Source organism: Schistocerca piceifrons, chromosome 7 (assembly GCF_021461385.2).
Source record: "Schistocerca piceifrons isolate TAMUIC-IGC-003096 chromosome 7, iqSchPice1.1, whole genome shotgun sequence".
Classification (NCBI taxonomy): domain Eukaryota; kingdom Metazoa; phylum Arthropoda; class Insecta; order Orthoptera; family Acrididae; genus Schistocerca; species Schistocerca piceifrons.
This window is the reverse complement of record NC_060144.1, coordinates 101738083-101761738: the sequence shown is the minus strand read 5'-3', so window position 1 is coordinate 101761738 and position 23656 is coordinate 101738083. Positions and strand designations below refer to the sequence as shown.

General features: G+C 43.9%; 1 protein-coding gene across 3 annotated transcripts in view; it reads right to left on the bottom strand.

Annotated features, from left to right (window-relative positions):
* The window catches only part of LOC124805237 (peptidyl-prolyl cis-trans isomerase FKBP4-like), a 139789-nt gene that overhangs the window by 39012 nt on the left and 77121 nt on the right, over nt 1-23656 (bottom strand). For all 3 annotated transcript variants that reach the window (XM_047265742.1, XM_047265743.1, XM_047265744.1), the window contains exon 7: nt 9406-9575. In XM_047265742.1, the coding sequence (XP_047121698.1) occupies nt 9406-9575 (170 nt within the window). The remainder of the gene's footprint in view (nt 1-9405; nt 9576-23656) is intronic.

Below are 23656 nucleotides of genomic sequence, written 5' to 3'. Positions count from 1 at the left end.
TTTGAAGTAGTTCCTACTTATGTATTAGATCTTTCATTACTAAGTTACATTAAATGAAACAAAGATATTATAAAGTATTAACAGCCATCAACGTTATTCTTAATCACGCTTTAGCTATGTAATTTTTATTTAAAAAATTGTAGACAGTCACAGTCTCTGTATTGTGCTCAGATTGTCATGCTGTTAATACAGCAGTATGAAAATGACCGAGGCTGCGTCCTGCCCTGTAGTGAAACATACATGTGAACACTGCTAAAAAGGACAACAAATACGTTGTTCTTAAGGTTTTTCATAAATTTAAAGTCAGTTTTGAAGTTTTCCGGAGGACTATATTTGATACAATTGAGTTTCAATACACACAGGACATGTACTGGAATCTGAAATGTAATAGATTGATAATGTTGTGCAGTTCATGGAATGCTGATTTTGAGTCTCACCTTGGTCATACTTTTTTTTGTTCAATTTGAAATACCTACATCTCATAAATAAAATTAATCATTTTTTTTAAATGAATAATGGACGTCTTCTTGTTTCTAGTTACATATTGCATGCCACATTCCTGTTTTTATAAACTCTTAATTATCAATGTTTTATGAAAAAGGGGTGCTTAATTTAAATAAAAAACATAATTTAATTTTTTATGACAAAAATTAAAAACCAAATATTCTTAATCTGCACTATGTCCATTGTTTTATACCATAGATGTAGTCTCACACGAGCCAGAGTGATAAGTGTCATAACATGAAAAGCAATCCTTTCCACAGCATTGAGCACACCATACAAATGCTGTATTTTTACATTTCTACTGTGCCATTACAATATGAACGCAACAGAGCTGATATGGAGCCCAGTTAAGGGATTTGTCATGAGAAATAATAAGACTGTTAAGCAATCAGGCATACTGGAACTAATGCATGCAGCTTTTGCACATGTCACTGCCGAAAACTGGTGGTAGTAGTGGTAGTAGTGGTGGTGGTAGTAGTAGTAGTAGTAGTAGTAGTAGTAGAGGGGTTTTGTGGGCGCACGACAGCAAGGTCTTCAGCGCCCGTTCAGTATCACAGTGAGACGAGTGTCAAGAAAAAAAAACTCAGAACATTGACATAAAACGGAACATAAAACACGGGGAACAATCATTGAAAAATATGTGCTCACCCACACCGAAGCGTGGGATGAAGCAGGGCGTCAGCAGTAAAACATGGACAACACAGGAAGAAAATGGTAGAGGGAGCTAAAACAATGTAGCAGATGGAAGTGGCTGGCTGACCACAAGGAAAAAAGGGAGGAGTCAGCCACTCTGCAATACACTAAAACCTCCAGCCTAAAAGTTTAGGCCAATGTCCAGACACATCACAAAACTTAAAAACCCTAGACACACACGTCTCATCGTTAGCTAAAACACAAGGCAGATCCCCAGCAACCTGTGCTTCTTCCCTTGCATCACGGTATAAATCAGTCTGTTAAAATGTGCCGGACAGAGATGTGCACACCACAAGCATCACAAAACGGAGGATCCTCCCGCCGTAATAAATAGCTATGCGTAAGAGGACAGTGCCCGATCCGAAGATGTGTGAGGGCCACCTCTTCCCGCCTGAGCAACCGGCAGGGGGAACGCCACGGCCGAGTGGTTGACTTGACCGACCGCAGTTTATTGGCCGTCACCACCAGCCATTCATCCTCCCACAACTCCATGCAATTCCTGTGGAGTGCAGCGATGACTGACTGCAAGGGGATAGGACACTGGACCACATCCTGCTCTCTGCAGGCCTCCTTGGCAGCCCGATCAGCCTGTTCATTGCCCCATATGCTGACATGACCAGGCACCCAGCAGAAGGATACCTCTTTACCCCGCTGTTGGAGCAAGTACAGTTGGTCATGTATCAGCTGGACCATCTCCTCAGTCGGGTATAGGTTCTGCAGTGATTGTAAGGCACTAAGTGAATCGGAGCAGAGAAGAAATCGATCGCCCTGAACACGATGCATCTGCTCCAGTGCCTTCAGGATCGCGTGGAGCTTTGCTGCGAAAACGGTATATTCAGCAGGGAGGCGAATCCGGGTAACATGATCAGGGAACACCACAGAACAGCCAAGGTAAGTCTCCTGTTTGGAGCCATCAGTATAAACGACAGTGAAACCGTGATGCACATCTAAAATGTTAAAAAACAGAGATTGGAACGTAAAATCTGGTGTGCCATCTTTCTTAAAATTAGCCAAATCTAAAATAAGTTTGCGTATCCGGAGGAGCCAAGGTGGAGATCTGCTCCAACCGCGACGTAAAACACGAAGACCAGCCATAGACATCGCACCTAGGCAATCCTGTGCGCAAATCCCACAGGGCTGCTTCGCACGTTGCCGGTTATGAAACAATCGTGCCAGAGGAGGCTGAGCAACGGTATGGTATGCACGGGTGTATGGTGTGGACAAAGTTTTATATGCCTGGCGCACTGTAAGTAGCAGACGCCGCATATGAAGTGGCGGTTCACCAGCCTCTGCACAGAGGCTTGGTATGGGGCTAGTTCGGAATGCCCCAGTGGCCAACCGAAGTCCTTCATGGTGCACAACGTCCAACAACTTTAAGTAAGAAGGCCTCGCAGACCTATACACCGTGCACCCATAATCGAGCCAAGATCGCACAAACGCCCTGTAAAACTGGAGCAGACAAGTCCTGTCAGCTCCCCATGTACTGTGGCTAAGACATTTTAAAATACTTAAAGCCTTAAGTGATCGCCGTTTCAGGTCTTTAAGATGAGGTAACCACGTGAGCTTCGAGTCAAAAATGAGCCCCAGAAATCTCACCATGTCTTTAAAAGTAAGAATAGTGTCCCTCATCCTCAACTCAGGAAAGGTTAAAATCGAACGACAACGGTTAAAAAGAACACATACAGACTTCTTGGTGGAAAACTTAAAACCACTCTTCTGCACCCATTCATCCAAACGCCTAATCGTAAGTTGTAACTGACGAGTTGTCGTTGCAAGGCTTGAAGAAGAGCAAAACAAAGAGAAATCATCCACAAACAAAGAACACTGGACAGGACTTTTCACTATGGACGTAATGCTATTAATAGCGATGGCAAAGAGTGTCACACTTAAAACGCTACCCTGAGGGACACCGTTCTCCTGCGCAAAGCGATCAGACAGGACATCACCAATTCGGTATCTAAAATATTGTGGCAAGAGGAAAGACTGAATAAAAAGAGGAAGACAACCACAAAACCCCATTCGTGAAGCTGCTCCAGGATGAGACGCCTCCAAGTGGTATCGTAGGCCTTCTCAATGTCAAAAAATACACCGAGAAGGTGATGACGGCGTAGGAAAGCTTGTTGTATTGCCACCTCCAGGAGGGCAAGGTTATCGAAGGTGGAACGAAACCTCCTAAACCCACACTGAAAGCGACTAAGGAGTTGCCGGGATTCTAACATCCAGACAAGGCGATGGTTGACCATCCGCTCCAAGGCCTTCCCTATGCAACTAGTGAGGGCAACACTACAGTAGCTACTTGGGCTCGTGCGGTCTTTCCCAGGTTTTAAGAAAGGGATTAAAACTGCCTCACGCCACGCGGCAGAAAAGTGACCCGACGCCCAAATGGCATTAAAAAGTGTGAGGAGGATTTCTCTGTTGCGCATTGTGAGGTGCCATAGCATACTGTAATGGATCCTGTCGTGACCAGGGGATGTGTCACGAGCTCCAGACAATGCAGAATCCAGCTCCCACATAGAAAATGGGCAGTTGTAAACTTCATGAGAAGTGGACTGGAAGTCCAGACTACATCTCTCAGCAACGGCTCTATGGCACTGGACACCTGGATCCTGACTGGTTGTTGCAGGAACTGTGGCAAAATACGCTGCCATAGTCTGGGCAATGTCTCGCGGATCTGTGTGGAGAGTGCCGTTATTCATTACAGCAGCTATGGGGCACCTCCCTCCTCTGCCAGAAATTCTCCTGATGGTCTCCCACACAATGGAACTGTTGGTGGAACGATTAATGGTGTTCAGGAACTGTTGCCATGACCTCTTCTTGCTTTCACGAATAATGCGGCGACATCTTGCCCTCGCCACCCGAAAGGCTGCAAGATTCTCAGTAGTCTGCCGACACTTGAACCGACGCAGAGCTGCACGCCTTGTCCTGATTGCAGAGCGGCATTCGGCACTCCACCAAGGCACAGGTGGCCTCTTCCGGTGGCCTGTGGTCTGTGGAATGGATGCTGCAGCGGCGTGGTGGACCGTTTTGGTAATATGATCCACCCACACCTCAACATTCGCACAGTGTTCGAATTGGGCCAACTGGCTATAAAGTGTCCAGTCAGCTCCACTGAGCACCCATCGTGGTGGTCTCTTTTCGGGGCCCACGCCATCTGTCAGGTGAATCCAGATTGGGAAATGATCACTGCCGTGCAAGTCAGTGACCACTTCCCAGTGAGCACTGGGAGCAAGAGCTGGAGAGCAAAGCGAGAGATCAATGGCAGAGAATGACCCAGTCGCTGTGCAGAAATGAGTACTCTGTCCTCCATTGAGCAAGTAGGCGCAGGATGACAGGAGAAGCCTCTCAAGTGCTCTACCTCTGGGGCAGGTAATGGCAGAGCCCCAAAGCACATTGTGGGCATTAAAATCACCACAAATAATGAATGGCTGGGGGAGCTGTGTAAGAAGGTCGGTGAGGGCCACTTCATCAAGTGCATCATGTGGGGGCAAGTAAAGCGAGCATACAGTCAATGGATGACGCACATGCATGGACACAGCGACGGCCTGTAAAGGCGTTTTAAGTGGGAGAGGCGAGGAGGGGTAGTCCGTCCTGATGAAAATACCTACGCCTCCTCTAGCTCTCTCTCCACGCAGGTCGTCCTTTTTGTGGAGGGTATAGCCTCGTATCTCAGGGGAGTATGATAGATGGAAATAAGTCTCCTGGAGACACAGTGGTCTACCCTGCAATAATAGACGAAGTTCCTCCACATGCGTCCTGAACCCTTGCAAGTTCCACTGAAGTATGGGAGCCATCTATGATGGGGGTAGCACCTTCATCCTGTCTCGCTGACGGGGCGGGGAGACTGCAGCAGGTGGAGGGGCAGGCGTGGGGCGAGATGATTTCCCCACACATACATCGCATTCCATCAACTCTGGGGAAGAGTCAGATGAAGCCTCACGGAAAACAACATCTGCATGGTCAGACGGTTTACTACGGGATTTGACCCGCTGTTGCTGCTGTATGGGAGCTTCCTGCGGTTTGGTGGGCTTTGGGGGAGCTGATGTGGGAGTGGTAATGGCTGTACTGGGCTTCGGAACATCCTCAGCTGTTGGAGGCGTCAGGGGCGGGCCCAAGTTCGCCACTGTACCGTTGTCTGCCATTCGAATAGGGGCTACTGGCCCTGAAACACTGGCTGCGCTGCAAGTGCACTGACAGCTGCATGTATTAGTGCCAACACTCACCACCTCTGTCGGCGTTGAGGCATCGACTTTTGGAGTAGGCGTCTGAACCAGGGAGGCAAAAGATGTAGCAAATGTGGGAGGTTGCATTGACTTAAAGATCTTCTTGGCCTCACCATAGGGGATACGCTTGGTTGATTTTATTTCCTGGACTTTGCGTTCCTCTAAAAATATTCGGCAGTCCCTACTCCAAACAGGGTGGTTCCCAGAGCAATTGATACATTTGGCTGGAGAGGAGCAACCAACTCCGTCATGAGCAGCTGTACCACAGTTGCCACAAGTCGCGTCACCTTTGAATCCTGAGGTGGTATGCCCAAAACGCTGGCATTTGAAACAGCGCATTGGGGTCGGGAAATAAGGCCTCACACTAAGGCGAAGAAAGCCAGCTTTCACATGTTCAGGAAGTTTCGTGCTACTGAAGGTTAGAATAAAGGAGTCGGATTTGACAAGATTGCCATCAACCCTCCGTATGATATGTTGAACATCAACGATACCTGCCGGAGCCCACTCACGTTGCAGTTCTTCCTTGGGAATGTCAACTAGATCCCGGCACGTCACAACACCTTTGCTGTAGTTCAAGGTGCTGTGCAGTTCAGTGTCTATGGCATACTCTCCAAGGCATTTAGCAGACTGAAGTTCAGTCGCTTGCTGGGAAGTGGAAGTTACCACTAGCAAGGTCCCATTACGTAAGCGCTTCACCGATTTTAAGGAGCCACAGATTCCCTCCAATCCCTTTTGTATATAGAAGGGCGAAACTTTCTCGAAACTACCCTCCTTCCGTTTCACAATGAGAAACACATTCAGATTACCAGAATGCATTCTGTTACCTAAGACTGGACTTGTCAAAGAAGTGCCGGAGTCAGGGGGACTGACTGCACAAGCCCTCTTAAGAGACTGGGTGTTAGAACCTTCCAGCGGCCCACCCTTTCCGCTGGGAGGAAGAAAAGAGGATTTCGAAGGATCCATCTCGGTCCCACGAGCAGCTAGGGAACTACAAGTCCACCTAGACAGAGCCCCGCGTGCCTAGGTAAGCCTTATACAACTGAGGTGTGGCAGGTTCCCCACAGGTTGCCCGCTAACGACTGTTCCACCTCAACAGCCATGCATCTCATCAGCGCGCAGCACACCTTGAGTTGAGGGGTTGTGTGTAGAGGTTTATTCCATCCTCGCGATCCGGGCGGTCAAGCCAAGATCCCCACTCCCTGAGACACACAACATTCCACTGCCGCGCCGCACAGTGGTCGTTGAAGTATGCCCAGAGCTTACGGTGACAGAGGACAGGTGGCGCTTACCAGTCCCCAGCTCAGGAACCCCGGGGTCGCCAAGCCCGTACCCAGCAAATGAATGCTGAGCCCCTGGGGGCCGAAAACTGGTGGGATACAGAATGGCACATCAGGAAAGAGGAGAAAATGCAGCGCCCGAGTGACTCCGTGGATTGTTCATTGACTCATTATCAACGTAGCAGATAACAGTTCCAGAAATGAAATGGATTTCTCGGTTTCGGATAAGGAAGGAGCTAAGAGATTACCAGATGACTGACTTTAATACCTTCAGTTGCTTCAGTATTAAACAACATGGTGAAATCCTTGCAGTTGCTTTTGCATCACACATAACTCACTCACAAAAATTACCCTGTTTTTAAGTTAGGAATTTTCATCACTCTTGTTTGTAATTAGAATACTATGTTAGGTGAGAATGAGAACATCTTATCCTTTCTTCCAGTCATCAAAAAACCACGCGGTAGAGTTGGAGTTTTGTAGATTATTATTTTATGCTCTTTAAAAGTTAAATGATCATCGAAGCTATGTTGTTTCTCTGCAACTGGTCACATCACTGCAGGTTAGCTGGACCAGCTGACTGACCAGCGCCGTACAAGTTAAATGCGCTGGTAAATGCTTGCAAATCTAATGAGATTCAAGCAAACGCGAAGGAATACAGGGTGTAATGTTTATATCCAGTTTATTCTTATTACGAACACAGTATACTACCAATACGTTGTAAGTAAATAATTTTGTTAAAACTACTGCTAATAATGTAAAATACAGTTAGTGAAATCTAGTCCTATGAGCAATATATAAAGGGCACAAAGAAGAGTCAGATATTGAGAGATTACTGTGAAGGACACGGGCTGCCACATACTCACATAAACATAATCAGGAACTGGCAGTTTGAAAGGGTTCTCATTGTGGGCCTCAATTTGGCCAGCTGGTCGAATCATGCATTATCTAGATCTGTGGCGTACTCACATGCAACAGTGGCTCAATGTTGAACTGTGTGGGAATGTGAGGGCAGCATTATCATCATCATCAAGTTTCCAGTCATCCACATCTAATGGCCACAATGAATGATTGCTTTGATGTTGACCAAATAATGGACTCCCTGCAACATTGTGTGTCATCCCGCACCATTATGTGGATACTAGCAGCAGGTGTACTACAGAATTACAGTTCCACGTATTTGCTGCTGTTACAACAACAACAACATAAAATGCTGCATTTGGTGTGGTCACCTGACTAGGAAGCACGGACTGCTGATTAATGGTACCACATTGTAATTAGCAGTTAATCACGGTTTTGTATTACCCTGGATGATCTTCATCAGTGAGTAGGGCAGCAACGTGGGGAGAGTTGCCATTCTTCCAATGTTTTAAAGAGGCACAACAGTGTTACCTCTAGTGTCACAAAGTGGGGAGCCATTACTTCAGGTCACCGTTGGTAGTGACTGAGTTAGCTCCAATAGCAGAACAGTACAACATGGACGTCTTGCATTCTCACATGCAACCTATACTGCAACAACATTATGGTGGGATTTTTCAATAGGACAATCCTCATCCACACACGGTTTATGTCTCTATGAAATGTGTGAGGGATGCTGAGATATTCTTGTGACCAGCAAGATCCCCTGATATGTCACTGATAAAACACATGGGACCAGCTCAACCGTCTACTCCATCCCAGCACCACAGAGAGGATATTGAGCATGAGTTCGTCAGCTGTAGTTTTAATTTTGCACCAACAGCTCTCAGTTGTCACGGCGTAATGAATTCTTGTAGCCTTACTGATGCAATTCTTCTGTAGTGTAGTCTGTAGTGAAATTGTGTTTGTCATCATCAACTGCAAAGATAGTCACACTTCTTGAAGGTAAGCAATGGTGAACACATTTCTCTTCACAAGTTTAACATATTCTTACTGGTATTTCCTTTTTATTCAGAAAACCCACCATATAGAATGACATGTTCCTTGTTGTGACTTGGCAAGACAACCAAGCCACTATGAGATAGCCGAAAGGCACACGTTGAAGCTCACGCAGGCTGGCGTGAGGTCTGGAACAGTTAAAGGAGTTGAGTCTAGTAAAAAAACGTACGTAGCTTCTGGAATACTTAACTTTAATCCATAATTGGTGAACATCGCTCTTGACGGTACATGCATCACAAGATAAATAGCAAATGATAAAGGCACCTTGCTAGGTCGTAGCAAATGACGTAGCTGAAGGCTATGCTAACTATCGTCTCGGCAAATGAGAGCGTAATTTGTCAGTGAACCATCACTAGCAAAGTCGGCTGTACAACTGGGGTCGAGTGCTAGGAAGTGTCTCTAGACCTGCCGTGTGGCGGCGCTCGGTCTGCAATCACTGACAGTGGCGACACGCGGGTCCGACGTATACTAACGGACCGCAGCCAATTTAAAGGGTATCACCTAGCAAGTGTGGTGTCTGGCGGTGACACCACATTCCTTACTGCTACTTCTTCCAAATTTGTACATATTTTCTCTCATAATTTTTGTTTTATCACTTTCAGATACTGAATCAGAGCTTCCAAATCTGAGTGTTTAAGTTCCAAGTGTTCATTTTATGCAAGTCTTCCTTAGACCAAACTTACAATTTGGTGAGAGTTTTCGGATATTTTCATTTGTGTGAGCCTGTCTATCTTACCAGACAGCATAAAAACTGAGGTGCTGGGTTTAATAATATATGCTCAATAATCTGCACTAACCTGCCCACGGCGAAATAATCCCTTCTCACTGGATGGTTGTACCTCGAGAGCTTTGTTACACTGTTCACGTGCTTCAAAGTGTTCCTCAAGCTTGAGGTAACACATGGCAAGATTTAAGTGTCCAGCCAGTAGAAGTGATTTTCGTTCTGGTTCCTTCTCTTCTTCAAAGCCTGAAATAAAATAGAGATAATATGAGCATAGTGCAACCACAAATGTTTTTACAGTGCTATAAGATGTTAAGCACAGATCAATACTGTGGGGAAAATTATTTACGAGACCACAAACCTTCATGCACTCGACAACAACAAAAAGAATTAGTTTATGAAATTAGTGTTAAGCACGCATTTTTATCATAAGTAACTGTGTGCTGGACAAGTGCTTTGAGCTTAATAAACAGAAAGCACCATCCTTCTCCTACATGAAATTTTGCTTTTCATTTAGAAAAACAAGACTTTTGGTCAAAAAAGCAGAAAAGTAAATTACAAAACTTTATCTACAGGTATTCTTTCAAATTTAACAAATTAAAATATTATTAATTTACTTTGCAACATTTAGGGGCCTGGAAATTTGCCTACTTTTTTTTTGGGCAAAATCAGCATCTGTGAATGATCAGACATATAATTTCAAAAAGTTGGCCTGCTATATGCCTGAAGACAAAACCGATAGCAAACTCACAGTGATTGAAGATAAAACAATAATAGAGAATAAATAGTTTTTATTCTCCATAAAAGTGGAATGTTTGCTTTAGTGAAAATTTCAACAGTTACCACCCCCCTTACAGAGGGACCACACTTCCTTACAATTTTCCCAATAAATCGAAATCAACCATTTGCCTTCCCTACTACTGGCCTTATGTGATCGTTCTGTTTCATATCATTTTGCTATGTTATGCCTAGATATGTAATCTACATAACTGTGTCCAGAAGCACACTCTGAATGCTCTATTCAAACATTGTTTCTCCTTCTTATTGACATCAACTTACATCTTCATATATTTAGAGCAAGTTGTTATTCATCACATCAATTAGAAATTTTGTCAAAGTCAGCTTGTACCCCTCTACAATCAGTCGACAACACAGTTTCATCAGCAAACAGCCTATCCGTTAGAACACTTATGTATATTGAGAACAAGATGCCTGTTACACTTCAATGGGGCACCGCTGATGATACAATCATCTCTGATGAACACTCGCCATTGGAGGACTATGTAATGGATTCTATAACTTCAAAAGTCTTTGAGCCAGTCAAATAACTGGGAACCTATTCCATACGCTCAGGTCTTCTTTAACAGAGGGGCACTGTGTCAAACACTTTTCAGAAATCTATAAATATGGAATCTGCCTGCATCCCATAAATCCACGGTTCCCAGGAAATCATGCGAGAAAATGGCACAGTGAGTTTTGTCCAAGTGATGCTTTCTAAATCCGTCCTTACTGTGGACAGAAGCTTTTCCATCTCAAGCAAATTTATTACATTTGAACTGCGAATATGTTAATAAAGTCTGCACAGAATCAATATTAAGGTTATTGATCTGCAATTTTGCAGGTCCATTCTTTGGAGCCAGCTACTTTTTCTTCGAGTTGCTTGGGATTTTGCACAGGGTGAGAAATTTGTGACAAATGACGTACTGTATTCTCTGTAAAACTGAATAGGGGTTCCATCTGGACCCGACTTATCACAAATGAAATTTTTTCAGGTCGTAGTGACATAATATTTTCTGAGTTCCAAAGCAGAAGAAACCTTTAAACTTCGCAGCACATTAAAACTGTGTGGCAGTCCAGGACCAAAGTCTACAACCTGGTCTTTCAAGGGCAGCACTCCTACCGACTGAGCTATCTGGTTAGGACTGGTGACCCTAAACAGTGCACACCCCTGCAAATTGAGTCACCCTGAAAATAATCCTCTTGGCTATGGCCAGTCTAGCAAGATACACACCAGAGCTGCTGTGAAGTGAGGGAGCAGGAGGGAGGTGCCAACAGTAGTGACACTACGAACACAGGCAATGGTCACAGCTTGGTAAAGACACAGTCTATAAAATCTGTGTGTCCAGATTCCAATTCCTGCCTGGCATGCAGTTCTAATCTGTCAGCAAGTTTCAAAACCGTACACACACTGCTGCAGAGTGAAAGACTCATTCTTGAAGAAATCTCATTCTGAGCTGTCTCCAACCGGGAATTTTATTGTTTTCATCTTCCTTTTGTGATAATTCTTTAAGTGAAAAATTTAAATCTTACAGACATGTAGCACTAACTTATTAAAGCATTTAGGGGTTTAATAATAATTATTTTAAATTTAGAGTGCACAACATCCGGATTGTTAGTGCCAATATTGTTTCAATGGGGAGGTGATTAATTACACGATCTAAAATGGTACAGATAGGTAGGTAGGTAGGTAGGTAGGTAGTTAGTGTTTAACGTCCCGGCGACAACGAGGTCATTAGAGATGGAGCGCAAGCTCGGGTTAGGGAAGGATTGGGAAGGAAATCGGCCGTGCCCTTTCAAAGGAACCATCCCGGCATTTGCCTGAAACGATTTAGGGAAATCACGGAAAACCTAAATCAGGATGGTTGGAGACGGGATTGAACCGTCGTCCTCCCGAATGCGAGTCCTGTGTGCTAACCACCGCGCCACCTCGCTCGGTACAGATAGGTACAGTTATACAGGCACACCCCAAAAACTTCTACGAACAGTAAGTGTCATTTACACATACAGGTTACCCAAATCTAAGAAACTGCAGGGGTCCAAGACTGGTGTCAAATTCAGAGGCTACTTGAAACAACTCTGTTTTACTTTGGTGGCTAGAGAAAAGTAAGCCACACACAGACTTCGCTGACCACAGCTCATCGTCCATCATTTCCAATTACTCATCCTTCAAATGATGTGCGGCCTCATGCAGTAAGTGAGACTACCACATATGGGGGAACTGTATACTGTGCCGCAGTAAGCAATGTGAGGCCGTACTCAGTACCCACATTTGCCAGTCCATTTCTCCAAATTCCTGTATGGCCAGGAATCTGGCATACTTTCACCTTGTCCTCCGATGTTACAGGCAAAGGAGAGTACTCTGTATCGAATGAACCGATTTCTGGGAACTGCACCAGACAGACCAAAATGTACTAAAGAAGTTCAAGTAGATGAATTTGCTAGCTCTGACAGTTTTCATCTACTCCAGGGTCCTCCGTGTCAAACTACTCACTTGTTTGATAACAGACACTCAATGACATAATGGGGCCAAAGCACTGAATAAACGAGGTTGCCTTTTTAGATTTAGGACTGATAGTAAATTGTCAAATAAATGCAATACTGATGCAAAACTCATGTCTGTAAATGAAATCTCACATTTGCATCCTCTTATACTAATATTCCAGAGGTTGAAAATAACATTATGCCTCCCGAGAGTTTGGGTCAGTAACTGGACTGATCCTCAGTGACAGACTGAAATCCCTTTACACCAATAGGCAGTAGGACCGATTTCTCACAGAGCTCAGATTCTTCTGTCCGATATGGCTGATTTTCCTTGGTATGTACTCAACCAGGTAAAGTACTCGTAACAGCAGATGAGACAAGGTCCTATTTGCCTGACACACCAGGAGCAGTTACTTTCAGACAGACAGTTCACAAACCCCAGCACATAACTCAGTCAGGTACTACAGGCACCTCGAGCAGTGTTAGTCCCCTACAGCAGACAGTGTTTGTGTGCTTCACCTGCATAGGTCTCCTAGGACCTGTGGGGTTTAAAAGCCTCAATTTCTTAAATTCCCTTCCAAGTGGCAACATACCACATCATAACTAAAAGAATGGTCACAGATCCTACCTAACACTTATCATACTCAACGCTGCAAAATGGGTCAATTAAGAATGTGTAGAAAAAAACTTTAAATCGACATGCAATCATTTCTCTGTGAGCACCGAAAGCTTTTACTCTGATGCAATTTTGTCTCCAATCAGTATGCTGCTATTGCAGTAGTGGATGTAAGGTAACAGTTAAGAAACTCATTTTTTGTAATGTATATTGCGCTGGCCTTTGACAATGGACATAATATGACTGACAGCAATAGCAAAGATAGAAGCATTGAGGATCCCTCGAGGGGAACTACTGTGCAACTCCAACTAGTCTTTACATACTGTAGGCCTTACTGCATAGTTGCCAATGAGGTACTGTCTGCAGCAGAGTCACGTTATTGATAGTAGAATGACATCATCTGAACTAAAACTGAAAGGGAAATTTAAGACGGCAGTTGTGGTCCAATCCAATGTCATTGTTATACAGCTACTGACCACAACACCAAGATGACCAGCAACACAACACTTGACAATGACAGAAGTGTTAGGGAGACTTTTTTTCTCCAAATGTCTAGCAAGTTTCCTCTCAACAAGACGAAAACAATCAGTTATTGACAACACACATAAAAGACGGTTGTAATTGGCAAGCTTTCAGAGCCAGTGACTCCTCCTTCAGGCAGAAAGGTTGAAGGGGAAAGAAGAGGGATGAAGGAAAAGTAATGAAGAGGTCTAGGAAAAGGGGTAGATTTGGGCAAAGTCACCCAGAACCGCAGGTCAGGGGAGACTTACCATACAGGATGAGAAGGAAAGACTGATTGTTGGGGATTGCATTGGACGAAATTTGAAAACCTAAGAGCTTAAAGGTGGAAGACAAAGTAATATGCAGACAGAGATTACTGCTTAAATCTCATGCAAGAGCTAATATGAGTGAAAAACAGTATTAAAACATCAATTAATGATGCACCAGTGCATAATTAGATGTACAGATGCACAGATTTGGGAGTGAAAGTTGTCACTATGCAGACTGTCTTTCAATGCAAACAGAAGAATGTGAAAATCAAGTGGAGACTGGTAGTACATCCTCAGGCTATGCAAACTGAGTCTTCTGGAAGCCCATACAATCTGTAGTCCATATAACCTATGACCCCAACCTCTAAGAGCTAACTGGAATTTTGAGGCATAGCTACTACCTGTCCAAACAAAAGAGTCACTCGAGATGAACAATTCCAAAATAGTTGCTGTTATTATTTAGGCCTGTGTCCAGCTGATATTTAAGTCTGTATCCCTCTCACAGCCTTTAACTATGAGCCATGCCTGATCAGGATGTAGCAGTTTTTCCACAAAGTGGTGACTTTCCTTCAGCTGGCATAATCATAATCACTAACATTATTAAGCTATATAGTAAAAGCTAACCATTGATACAGTGAACATCTTAATGAGTTGTTTCTCTCTTGTTAATGTATATGTTGGTTCATTCAAATTTGCCTCTGATGGGATCTAAAGAACGCAATAAATGCCTGCCCACTGTTTTGTCATACCATGCTTTTGGTAAAAAGATATTGCTGAAGACGACTTTCTTGTTTCCAAAAAACAAATTCATTTTGAAAGGCAACCACTAATGACACCGAAGAACATTCCAAACGAAGCTCTCCAACCTGCACAGCGAGGTGGAGCCTCACTGGGAAAGTCATGTGAATAGAGGAGGAGAGTACACACAAAATAAAATTATTATTTAAAAATGTTTGGCTAGTTTTTGAATAAATTTTGTGTATTGGCTGACTGAGTTCCTAAATGTTATAATGAATATAGCATGTTCTAATCAACTGCCAAGAAGCATAATATTCCCTATTTTCAGAAATGAAAGTGGTGCAGTTAAATATTTAACTACAGTAAGTTCACCTTCTGCTTTATAAAATTATGTTTTTGAAAAAAGTCAAGCGAGCAACATTTCAGCTAACCAGTGTGGCTTTGTTAAAGAGTGCACTACAACTGACCTCATATTTTCTCTGTATCAGTTCTCTCAAACACAAAGAGAAGACCATATCATAAAGAATGGTAGAGTTGAAGATGACAGAACAAAATCCAGTTTGAGCTTTTGCTCTAACAACAGTTCGGACAGTCACTGAGCACAGAAACAATGGACAATCAAAGTTTGGATATCAGGACAGGGACTGGACAATGAGCCCTCTCAATCTAGGTCCAGATTCTCAACTACTGCACCATCTAACTTCACATACTGTTAAAACACATCACACTGCTCTTCTAGATTGGGAATAAATCAGCTAACCAAGCTCTATACCACATAATCTGGTGGGATCTACAGGACAATGCACCCCATCTCTTAACTGACTGGGGTTGAATGTTTTACAAGAAAATCAACACCCGTGTACACATCAAGGGTTGTCATTAGTCGTCACCACCACCACCACCACCACCACAACAACCAGCATTTTCATCTTCTTATGTACCTGGAAACTCTTCCATTTGTGAAATATTTTAAATTAAAGATTGAAATTTACGAGACTTCTTGCCACATCAGTTCAAGGTAAAACCTCGAGCTTTCACCCTGAACTGACGCAGCAAGAAATGTGAGAATGTTTTGTACACCAGTGCAGTTGCGAAAGACTTCGCTCTCATTGAAATTTACCGACTACAGTTGACTGTGTTTCCATCTACAAAGTGATGGAATGTTGGGCAACAACATTAGACACTGAAAGGCACATCTAAATTATGAAATTCATTGTTCCACACCCATACTCAACTACAAACAATAAAACTTTACTTACCTCTCATAAAAAATTCGATTATTACATAAACATTATTTTGCTTAAGTCTGTTTCCTGACAGATCCTTGCAGATATTGAGCCACTGAACATGAATCTAGCACTTATTATTCTATAGTGTTTGTATTTTGACTGATACTGATTGTTTTACTATCTGAAAATAGACTTCAGAGAAAGAAGTTGCATGTGTTGACTGCAACATCCGCTATATGGCAGTGAGTTTGTGTATTAGATTAGATTAGATTAATACTTGTTCCATAGATCATGAATACGACACTTCGTAATGATGTGGAACGTGTCAGGTTAACAAAAGATGTCTGTACAAGATATTACATTACACAAAATATTGCATGACACTAATGTTTAGGTTGTTTTTTCCCCCCTTAATTTATATTTAAAAATTCAGCCAATGAGTAGAAGGAGTTGTCATCTAGAAATTCTTTTAATTTATTTTTAAATGTTAGTTGGCTATCTGTCAGGCTTTTGATGCTGTTTGGTAGGTGACCAAAGACTTTTGTGGCAGCATAATTTACCCCTTTCTGTGCCAAAGTCAGATTTAACCCTGCATAGTGAAGATCATCCTTTCTCCTGGTGTTATAGCTATGCACACTGCTATTACTTTTGAACTGGGTTGGATTATTAACAACAAATTTCATAAGTGAATATATATATACTGTGAGGATCCCTAGATCATTAAATAGATGTCTGCAGGGTGACCGTGGGTGGACTCCAGCAATTATTCTGATTACACATTTTTGAGCAATGAATACTTTTCTACTCAACGATGACTTACCCCAGAATATGATGCCATACGAAAGCAAAGAATGAAAGTAGGCATAGTAAGCTAATTTACTGAGATTCTTATCACCAAAATTTGCAATAACCCTAATAGCATATGTAGCTGAACTCAGACGTTTCAGCAGACCATCAATGTGTTGCTTCCAGTTTAACCTCTCATCAATGGACACACCTCAAAAGTTTGAAAATTCTACCTTAGCTACAGACTTCTGTTCAAAGTCTATATTTATTACTGGAGTTGTGCCATTTACTGTACGGAACTGTATATACTGTGTTTTATCAAAATTTAAAGACAGTCCATTTGCTGAGAACCACTTAATAATTTTGTGAAAAACATCATTTACAATTACATCACTTAGTTCTTGGTTTTTGGATGTTATTGCTATACCTGTATCATGAGCAAAAAGAACTAACTTTGCATCTTCATCTATGTGGAATGGTAAGTCATTAATGTATATCAAGAACAGTAAAGGACCTAAGACCGAACCCTGTGGGACCCCGTACTTGATTTAAATAGTTGGTCGTATTACACATTCATCATATTAATTTCTTTGCAGATGAGTGTTTTATAGCCTGGCTACACTTTCAAAAATGTTTGACAAAGAGACACACTGTAGCATCTTATTAGCTGAGATAGCATATAATATACGAGTAAAGCTATTCATTACTTTCTGTTTATCTTTGATTGAGCTTGCAATTGTCACCACAAACATTCACACTATCTATGAAAAACATAAGCACATTTAATCTTTATTTCACAATGCAAATTACAGGCAGACTCTTTCTGCTATGTGTGCGGCTCTTATATTCGACCAAAATAAGTCATAAACCACATTATCCCTGGAAATATGTTCTGTTCTCTTTGGAAAGCTAATTTTGGTTTGGCCATAACAGATCTCGATAAACGATGGGTGTCACATGTAACGTGTGGTAACTGTCTATTTACATTGGAACAATGATTGCCTAGTAGAAGAAAAAGTATGACATCCGCTATGCCAAGAGTGTGGAGATAACCCAGTAACCATCATAATTATTGTTATTTTTGTATGGTGGACTTTAAACATTTCAAGAAGGGCAAGAGCTGACGTCAGCTGCAGTATCCTGTCATACCGTCCTCCAGAGCATCAACCTCGCATGATGAAATTCTGACGATTCCTTCACCTTCAGCTGAAATAGTGTATGCTGCAACAACAAACGACACAAATAGTCCAGATTAATATTTTAGCGACAGTGGCACAAAGGAACCTCATTTGCTGAATCAGCAGGAGTTACATGATTTAATCAGAGATTATATCTATCCAAAAGTAAGTCTAAATTTTTAGTTTCACAACTCAATCCTTCAACTGCTACAAAGACGCTCACTGCTTTCTGTGGAGAACGCAGCTTTGTTGTCGCACTATACAGCTGGCCATGCTGCGAGACCACCTTCCAGCCGTTACCTGTATACTGGTTCTGTTGCATGGACTGGTTTTTCTCTGCTGAGCAGTTCTGGAATGCTGGGGATGATGATTTCATCTGACACTCTGGGTTTTGCCGCCACAAATATAAAATAATTATAGTTACTCTAACAACTTAAATTTTTCACAATAAAACTCCTATAGAAATGAATCGCTGCATAGATAAACATGCAGGAATGTTAATATTGTGTCATGTCTCAGATTTACACCTTTCTTGGGAGTTTTTACTAGGTTGTTAGAAGCCTACGATGAACGCAAAGTGTCATTTTCGAGTCATGTCAGTAACTTCAGTGTTCTTTCACAGTTACTTTTCCATAAACCTGCTGTCATATTTCTCCAGCAGGGACACGACTTCCTCCAATCCTGCCCTGAAATGAGATCCATCCTTCATGAAATCCTCCCCAGTCCACCAAGAGTGTCTTTCCGCCGTCCGCCTAACCTTCGTAACCTCTTAGTTCATCCCTATGAAATCCCCAAACCACCTTCCCTACCCTCTGGCTCCTACCCTTGTAACCGCCCCCCCCCCCCCCCCGGTGTAAAACCTGTCCCATGCGCCCTCCCACCACCACCACCTACTCCAGTCCTGTAACCCGGAAGGTGTACACGATCAAAGGCAGAGCCACGTGTGAAAGCACCCACGTGATTTACCAACTGACCTGCCTACACTGTGAAGCTTTCTATGTGGGAATGACCAGCAACAAACTGTCCATTCGCATGAATGGACACAGGCAGACAGTGTTTGTTGGTAATGAGGATCACCCTGTGGCTAAACATGCCTTGGTGCACAGCCAGCACATCTTGGCACAGTGTTACACCGTCCGGGTTATCTGGATACTTCCCACCAACACCAACCTATCCGAACTCCGGAGATGGGAACTTGCCCTTCAGTATATCCTCTCTTCTCGTCATCCGCCAGGCCTCAATCTCCGCTAATTTCAAGTTGCCGCCACTCATACCTCACCTGTCTTTCAACAACATCTTTGCCTATGTACTTCCGCCTCGACTGACATCTCTGCCCAAACTCTTTGCCTTTACAGATGTCTGCTTGTGTCTGTGTATGTGTGGATGGATATGTGTATGTATGCGAGTGTATACCCGTCCTCTTTTCCCCCTAAGGTAAGTCTTTCCGCTCCCGGGATTGGAATGACTCCTTACCCTCTCCCTTAAAACCCACATCCTTTCATCTTTCCCTCTCCGATGTGGGTTTTAAGGGAGAGGGTAAGGAGTCATTCCAATCCCGGGAGCGGAAAGACTTACCTTAGGGGGGAAAAAAGGACAGGTATACACTCACGCGCGCACACACACACACACACACACACACACACACACACACACACACACACACACATCCATCCGCACATACACAGACACAAGCAGACATTTGTAAAGGCAAAGAGTTTGGGCAGACATGTCAGTCGAGGCGGAAGTACAGAGGCAAAGATGTTGAAAGACAGGTGAGGTATGAGCGGCGGCAACTTGAAATTAGCGGAGGTTGAGGCCTGGCGGATAACGAGAAGAGAGGATATACTGAAGGACAAGTTCCCATCTCCGGAGTTCTGACAGGTTGGTGTTAGTGGGAAGTATCCAGATAACCCGGACGGTGTAACACTGTGCCAAGATGTGCTGGCTGTGCACAAATGTCTGCTTGTGTCTGTGTATGTGTGGATGGATATGTGTGTGTGTGTGTGTGTGTGTGTGTGTGTGTGTGTGTGTGTGTGTGTGTGTGTGCGCGCGCGAGTGTATACCTGTCCTTTTTTCCCCCTAAGGTAAGTCTTTCCGCTCCCGGGATTGGAATGACTCCTTACCCTCTCCCTTAAAACCCATATCCTTTTGTCTTTCCTTCTCCTTCCCTCTTTCCTGACGAGGCAACCATAGGTTGCGAAAGCTAGAATTTTGTGTGTATGTTTGTGTTTGTTTGTGTGTCTATCGACCTGCCAGCGCTTTTGTTTGGTAAGTTTCATCATCTTTCTTTATATATATATATATATATATATATATATATATATATATATATATATCACTGTTCTGAAAATATTTGTGCTTACTGCTACGGGAGGGTTGCGCATGTTGCACTTATGTTCTGGCCCAGCGCAACATGAACTACATGGTTGTAGCACTCGTCATAATTTACACTCCTGGAAATGGAAAAAAGAACACATTGACACCGGTGTGTCAGACCCACCATACTTGCTTCGGACACTGCGAGAGGGCTGTACAAGCAATGATCACACGCACGGCACAACAGACACACCAGGAACCGCGGTGTTGGCCGTCGAATGGCGCTAGCTGCGCAGCATTTGTGCATCGCCGCCGTCAGTGTCAGCCAGTTTGCCGTGGCATACGGAGCTCCATCGCAGTCTTTAACACTGGTAGCATGCCGCGACAGCGTGGACGTGAACCGTATGTGCAGTTGACGGACTTTGAGCGAGGGCGTATAGTGGGCATGCGGGAGGCCGGGTGGACGTACCGCCGAATTGCTCAACACGTGGGGCGTGAGGTCTCCACAGTACATCGATGTTGTCGCCAGTGGTCGGCGGAAGGTGCACGTGCCCGTCGACCTGGGACCGGACCGCAGCGACGCACGGGTGCACGCCAAGACCGTAGGATCCTACGCAGTGCCGTAGGGGACCGCACTGCCACTTCCCAGAAAATTAGGGACACTGTTGCTCCTGGGGTATCGGCGAGGACCATTCGCAACCGTCTCCATGAAGCTGGGCTACGGTCCCGCACACCGTTAGGCTGTCTTCCGCTCACGCTCCAACATCGTGCAGCCCGCCTCCAGTGGTGTCGCGACAGGCATGAATGGAGGGACGAATGGAGACGTGTCGTCTTCAGCGATGAGAGTCGCTTCTGCCTTGGTGCCAATGATGGTCGTATGCGTGTTTGGCGCCGTGCAGGTGAGCGCCACAATCAGGACTGCATACGACCGAGGCACACAGGGCCAACACCCGGCATCATGGTGTGGGGAGCGATTTCCTACACTGGCCGTACACCACTGGTGATCGTCGAGGGGACACTGAATAGTGCACGGTACATCCAAACCGTCATCGAACCCATCGTTCTACCATTCCTAGACCGGCAAGGGAACTTGCTGTTCCAACAGGACAATGCACGTCCGCATGTATCCCGTGCCACCCAACGTGCTCTAGAAGGTGTAAGTCAACTACCCTGGCCAGCAAGATCTCCGGATCTGTCCCCCATTGAGCATGTTTGGGACTGGATGAAGCGTCGTCTCACGCGGTCTGCACGTCCAGCACGAACGCTGGTCCAACTGAGGCGCCAGGTGGAAATGGCATGGCAAGCCGTTCCACAGGACTACATCCAGCATCTCTACGATCGTCTCCATGGGAGAATAGCAGCCTGCATTGCTGCGAAAGGTGGATATACACTGTACTAGTGCCGACATTGTGCATGCTCTGTTGCCTGTGTCTATGTGCCTGTGGTTCTGTCAGTGTGATCATGTGATGTATCTGACCCCAGGAATGTGTCTATAAAGTTTCCCCTTCCTGGGACAATGAATTCACGGTGTTCTTATTTCAATTTCCAGGAGTGTATTAATGGTTCAAGATATCGAAACAAGTGTGTGTATTGCCATATGATTAATACTCAAAACTTTTTTTTATCTATTGACATACAGAAGTAACTGCAATTTTTTTTCAGTGGGAAGATGAACTTTTCTACAACATTTAATATCTCATCAAAAAAGAATGTTTTGGCACTGTACACATTAGTATTTACGATATTCTATGTGGGACACACAGCTTTAATCAAAATCTGCTTGTTGTTATGTCACAAGATGTATTTATTTACAACTTATGGAATGCATTATAGCTGCACGTAATGATATTAGCTTGTCAATTACTCTGTACAGCAACACTACTGCAATGGTCTTTGTAATGAGGCGTCTGATTACTTCAGTTTCTTTTAAACTGTGACATCAAGTATCATGTGTAATTGCCTGTCACCATCTTCACGATTTCTTCATCTGTACAACCACAACAGCATGCCATTTTCTCAATCATAAACGAAGATGAAAACAGCAACACAAGATCACGGCAGCAAATACACAGATGCTGATCAATGAAGAGCATCTGAGCACCAGGGCTGAAATGCAGCTACTTAGCTGCTTTACCTGACCTTTAAGTGGCTCGAGTATTGACAGGTCCAGAACACACAGAGACCCAAGTGGCTTGCCATGTTAACACGTTGAGATCACAAATGCAGCATTCTAGAGCACGGACAAAAGGACTGAAGGTAGAGGTAAATGCAGCCAGGGCACCGCAGGCCAGGGGATGCATTAACATGTCCAGAACAGTCAAAGGATTAAAGAGTGGAACATTCTACTTCCTTCCAGTAAAATATTGAAGTATAAAATCAGACACACACAGTTTTTAAGCTACTTTGTAACACAAGATTCTCTGTTTTACTGTTCTGACATAAGTGGTCCGTTTGATCAAAACAGTTTTCTGTACAAACCAAACAAGTGGCATTTGTTTATGGACAGTTCCAAAAGTAGTTTAAAGAGCATACTGTCACACAATGGAAACCTGCATCCATCTATTCCAGCTGCACACACTGTCCATCTGGAGGAAAATTACTCCCGTGTGAATTTGGTGCTGAAAAAAATTCTGTACGACTATCACATTAATGTGATCGCCATCAAGGAGCTTGAAAAACCACCTTTTGCAGTGTGGACCACTGCAAGATGTGCAGAAAGAGAGTCAACGAGGTTCTAGAAGATACTGACAGGGGTGTGGAGCCATCTCAACTCCAACGCCATGGCCAATTGTGTTAGGTTTCTCGGCTGAGGGACCCACGGAATGAACAGACCAACTGAGGTGGTCCCACTGATTCTTGCCTGGGTTTAAATAGGTGGAGTTTGGTGACAATGGCAGTACTGTAAACTTATCCTGGTGCTCTTTGAAACACACATGAACAATGCAAGCTGTGTTACATGTTGCATTGTCCTGCTAGTAGATGCTATCGTGTCAAGGAAAGACAAATTGCATGTAGGAGTGCACTTGGTGCCCAAGGATAGAGGCATATTCGTGTTGATCCATTGTGCCTTCCAAAATGACGAGTTCGCCCAGGGAATGCCACAAAAACCTTCTCGAGAGCATAATGTCCCCTCCTTCAGTCTGGAGCCTTCCAACTATTGTTGCCAAGTGATTGCTTTCAGATGTTTCACGTCATACATAGTGATTGCCTTCTACCCGATGGAGCATAAAATTTGCTTCATCTGAAATAGCCAGCCAGCTGTGGCCACTCAGTTGATGTCCAGTTGCAGTACTGGTGTGCAAATCCAAACTCTCATCATCGAAGAACAGCAGTGAGCATGTGTGTGTGAACCAGGCACTTTCTGGGTAGGCCCATATGAAATGGTCATTGATGAGACACTGTTGGTAGCTCCCTGCTTCATCTGGCCAGTCCG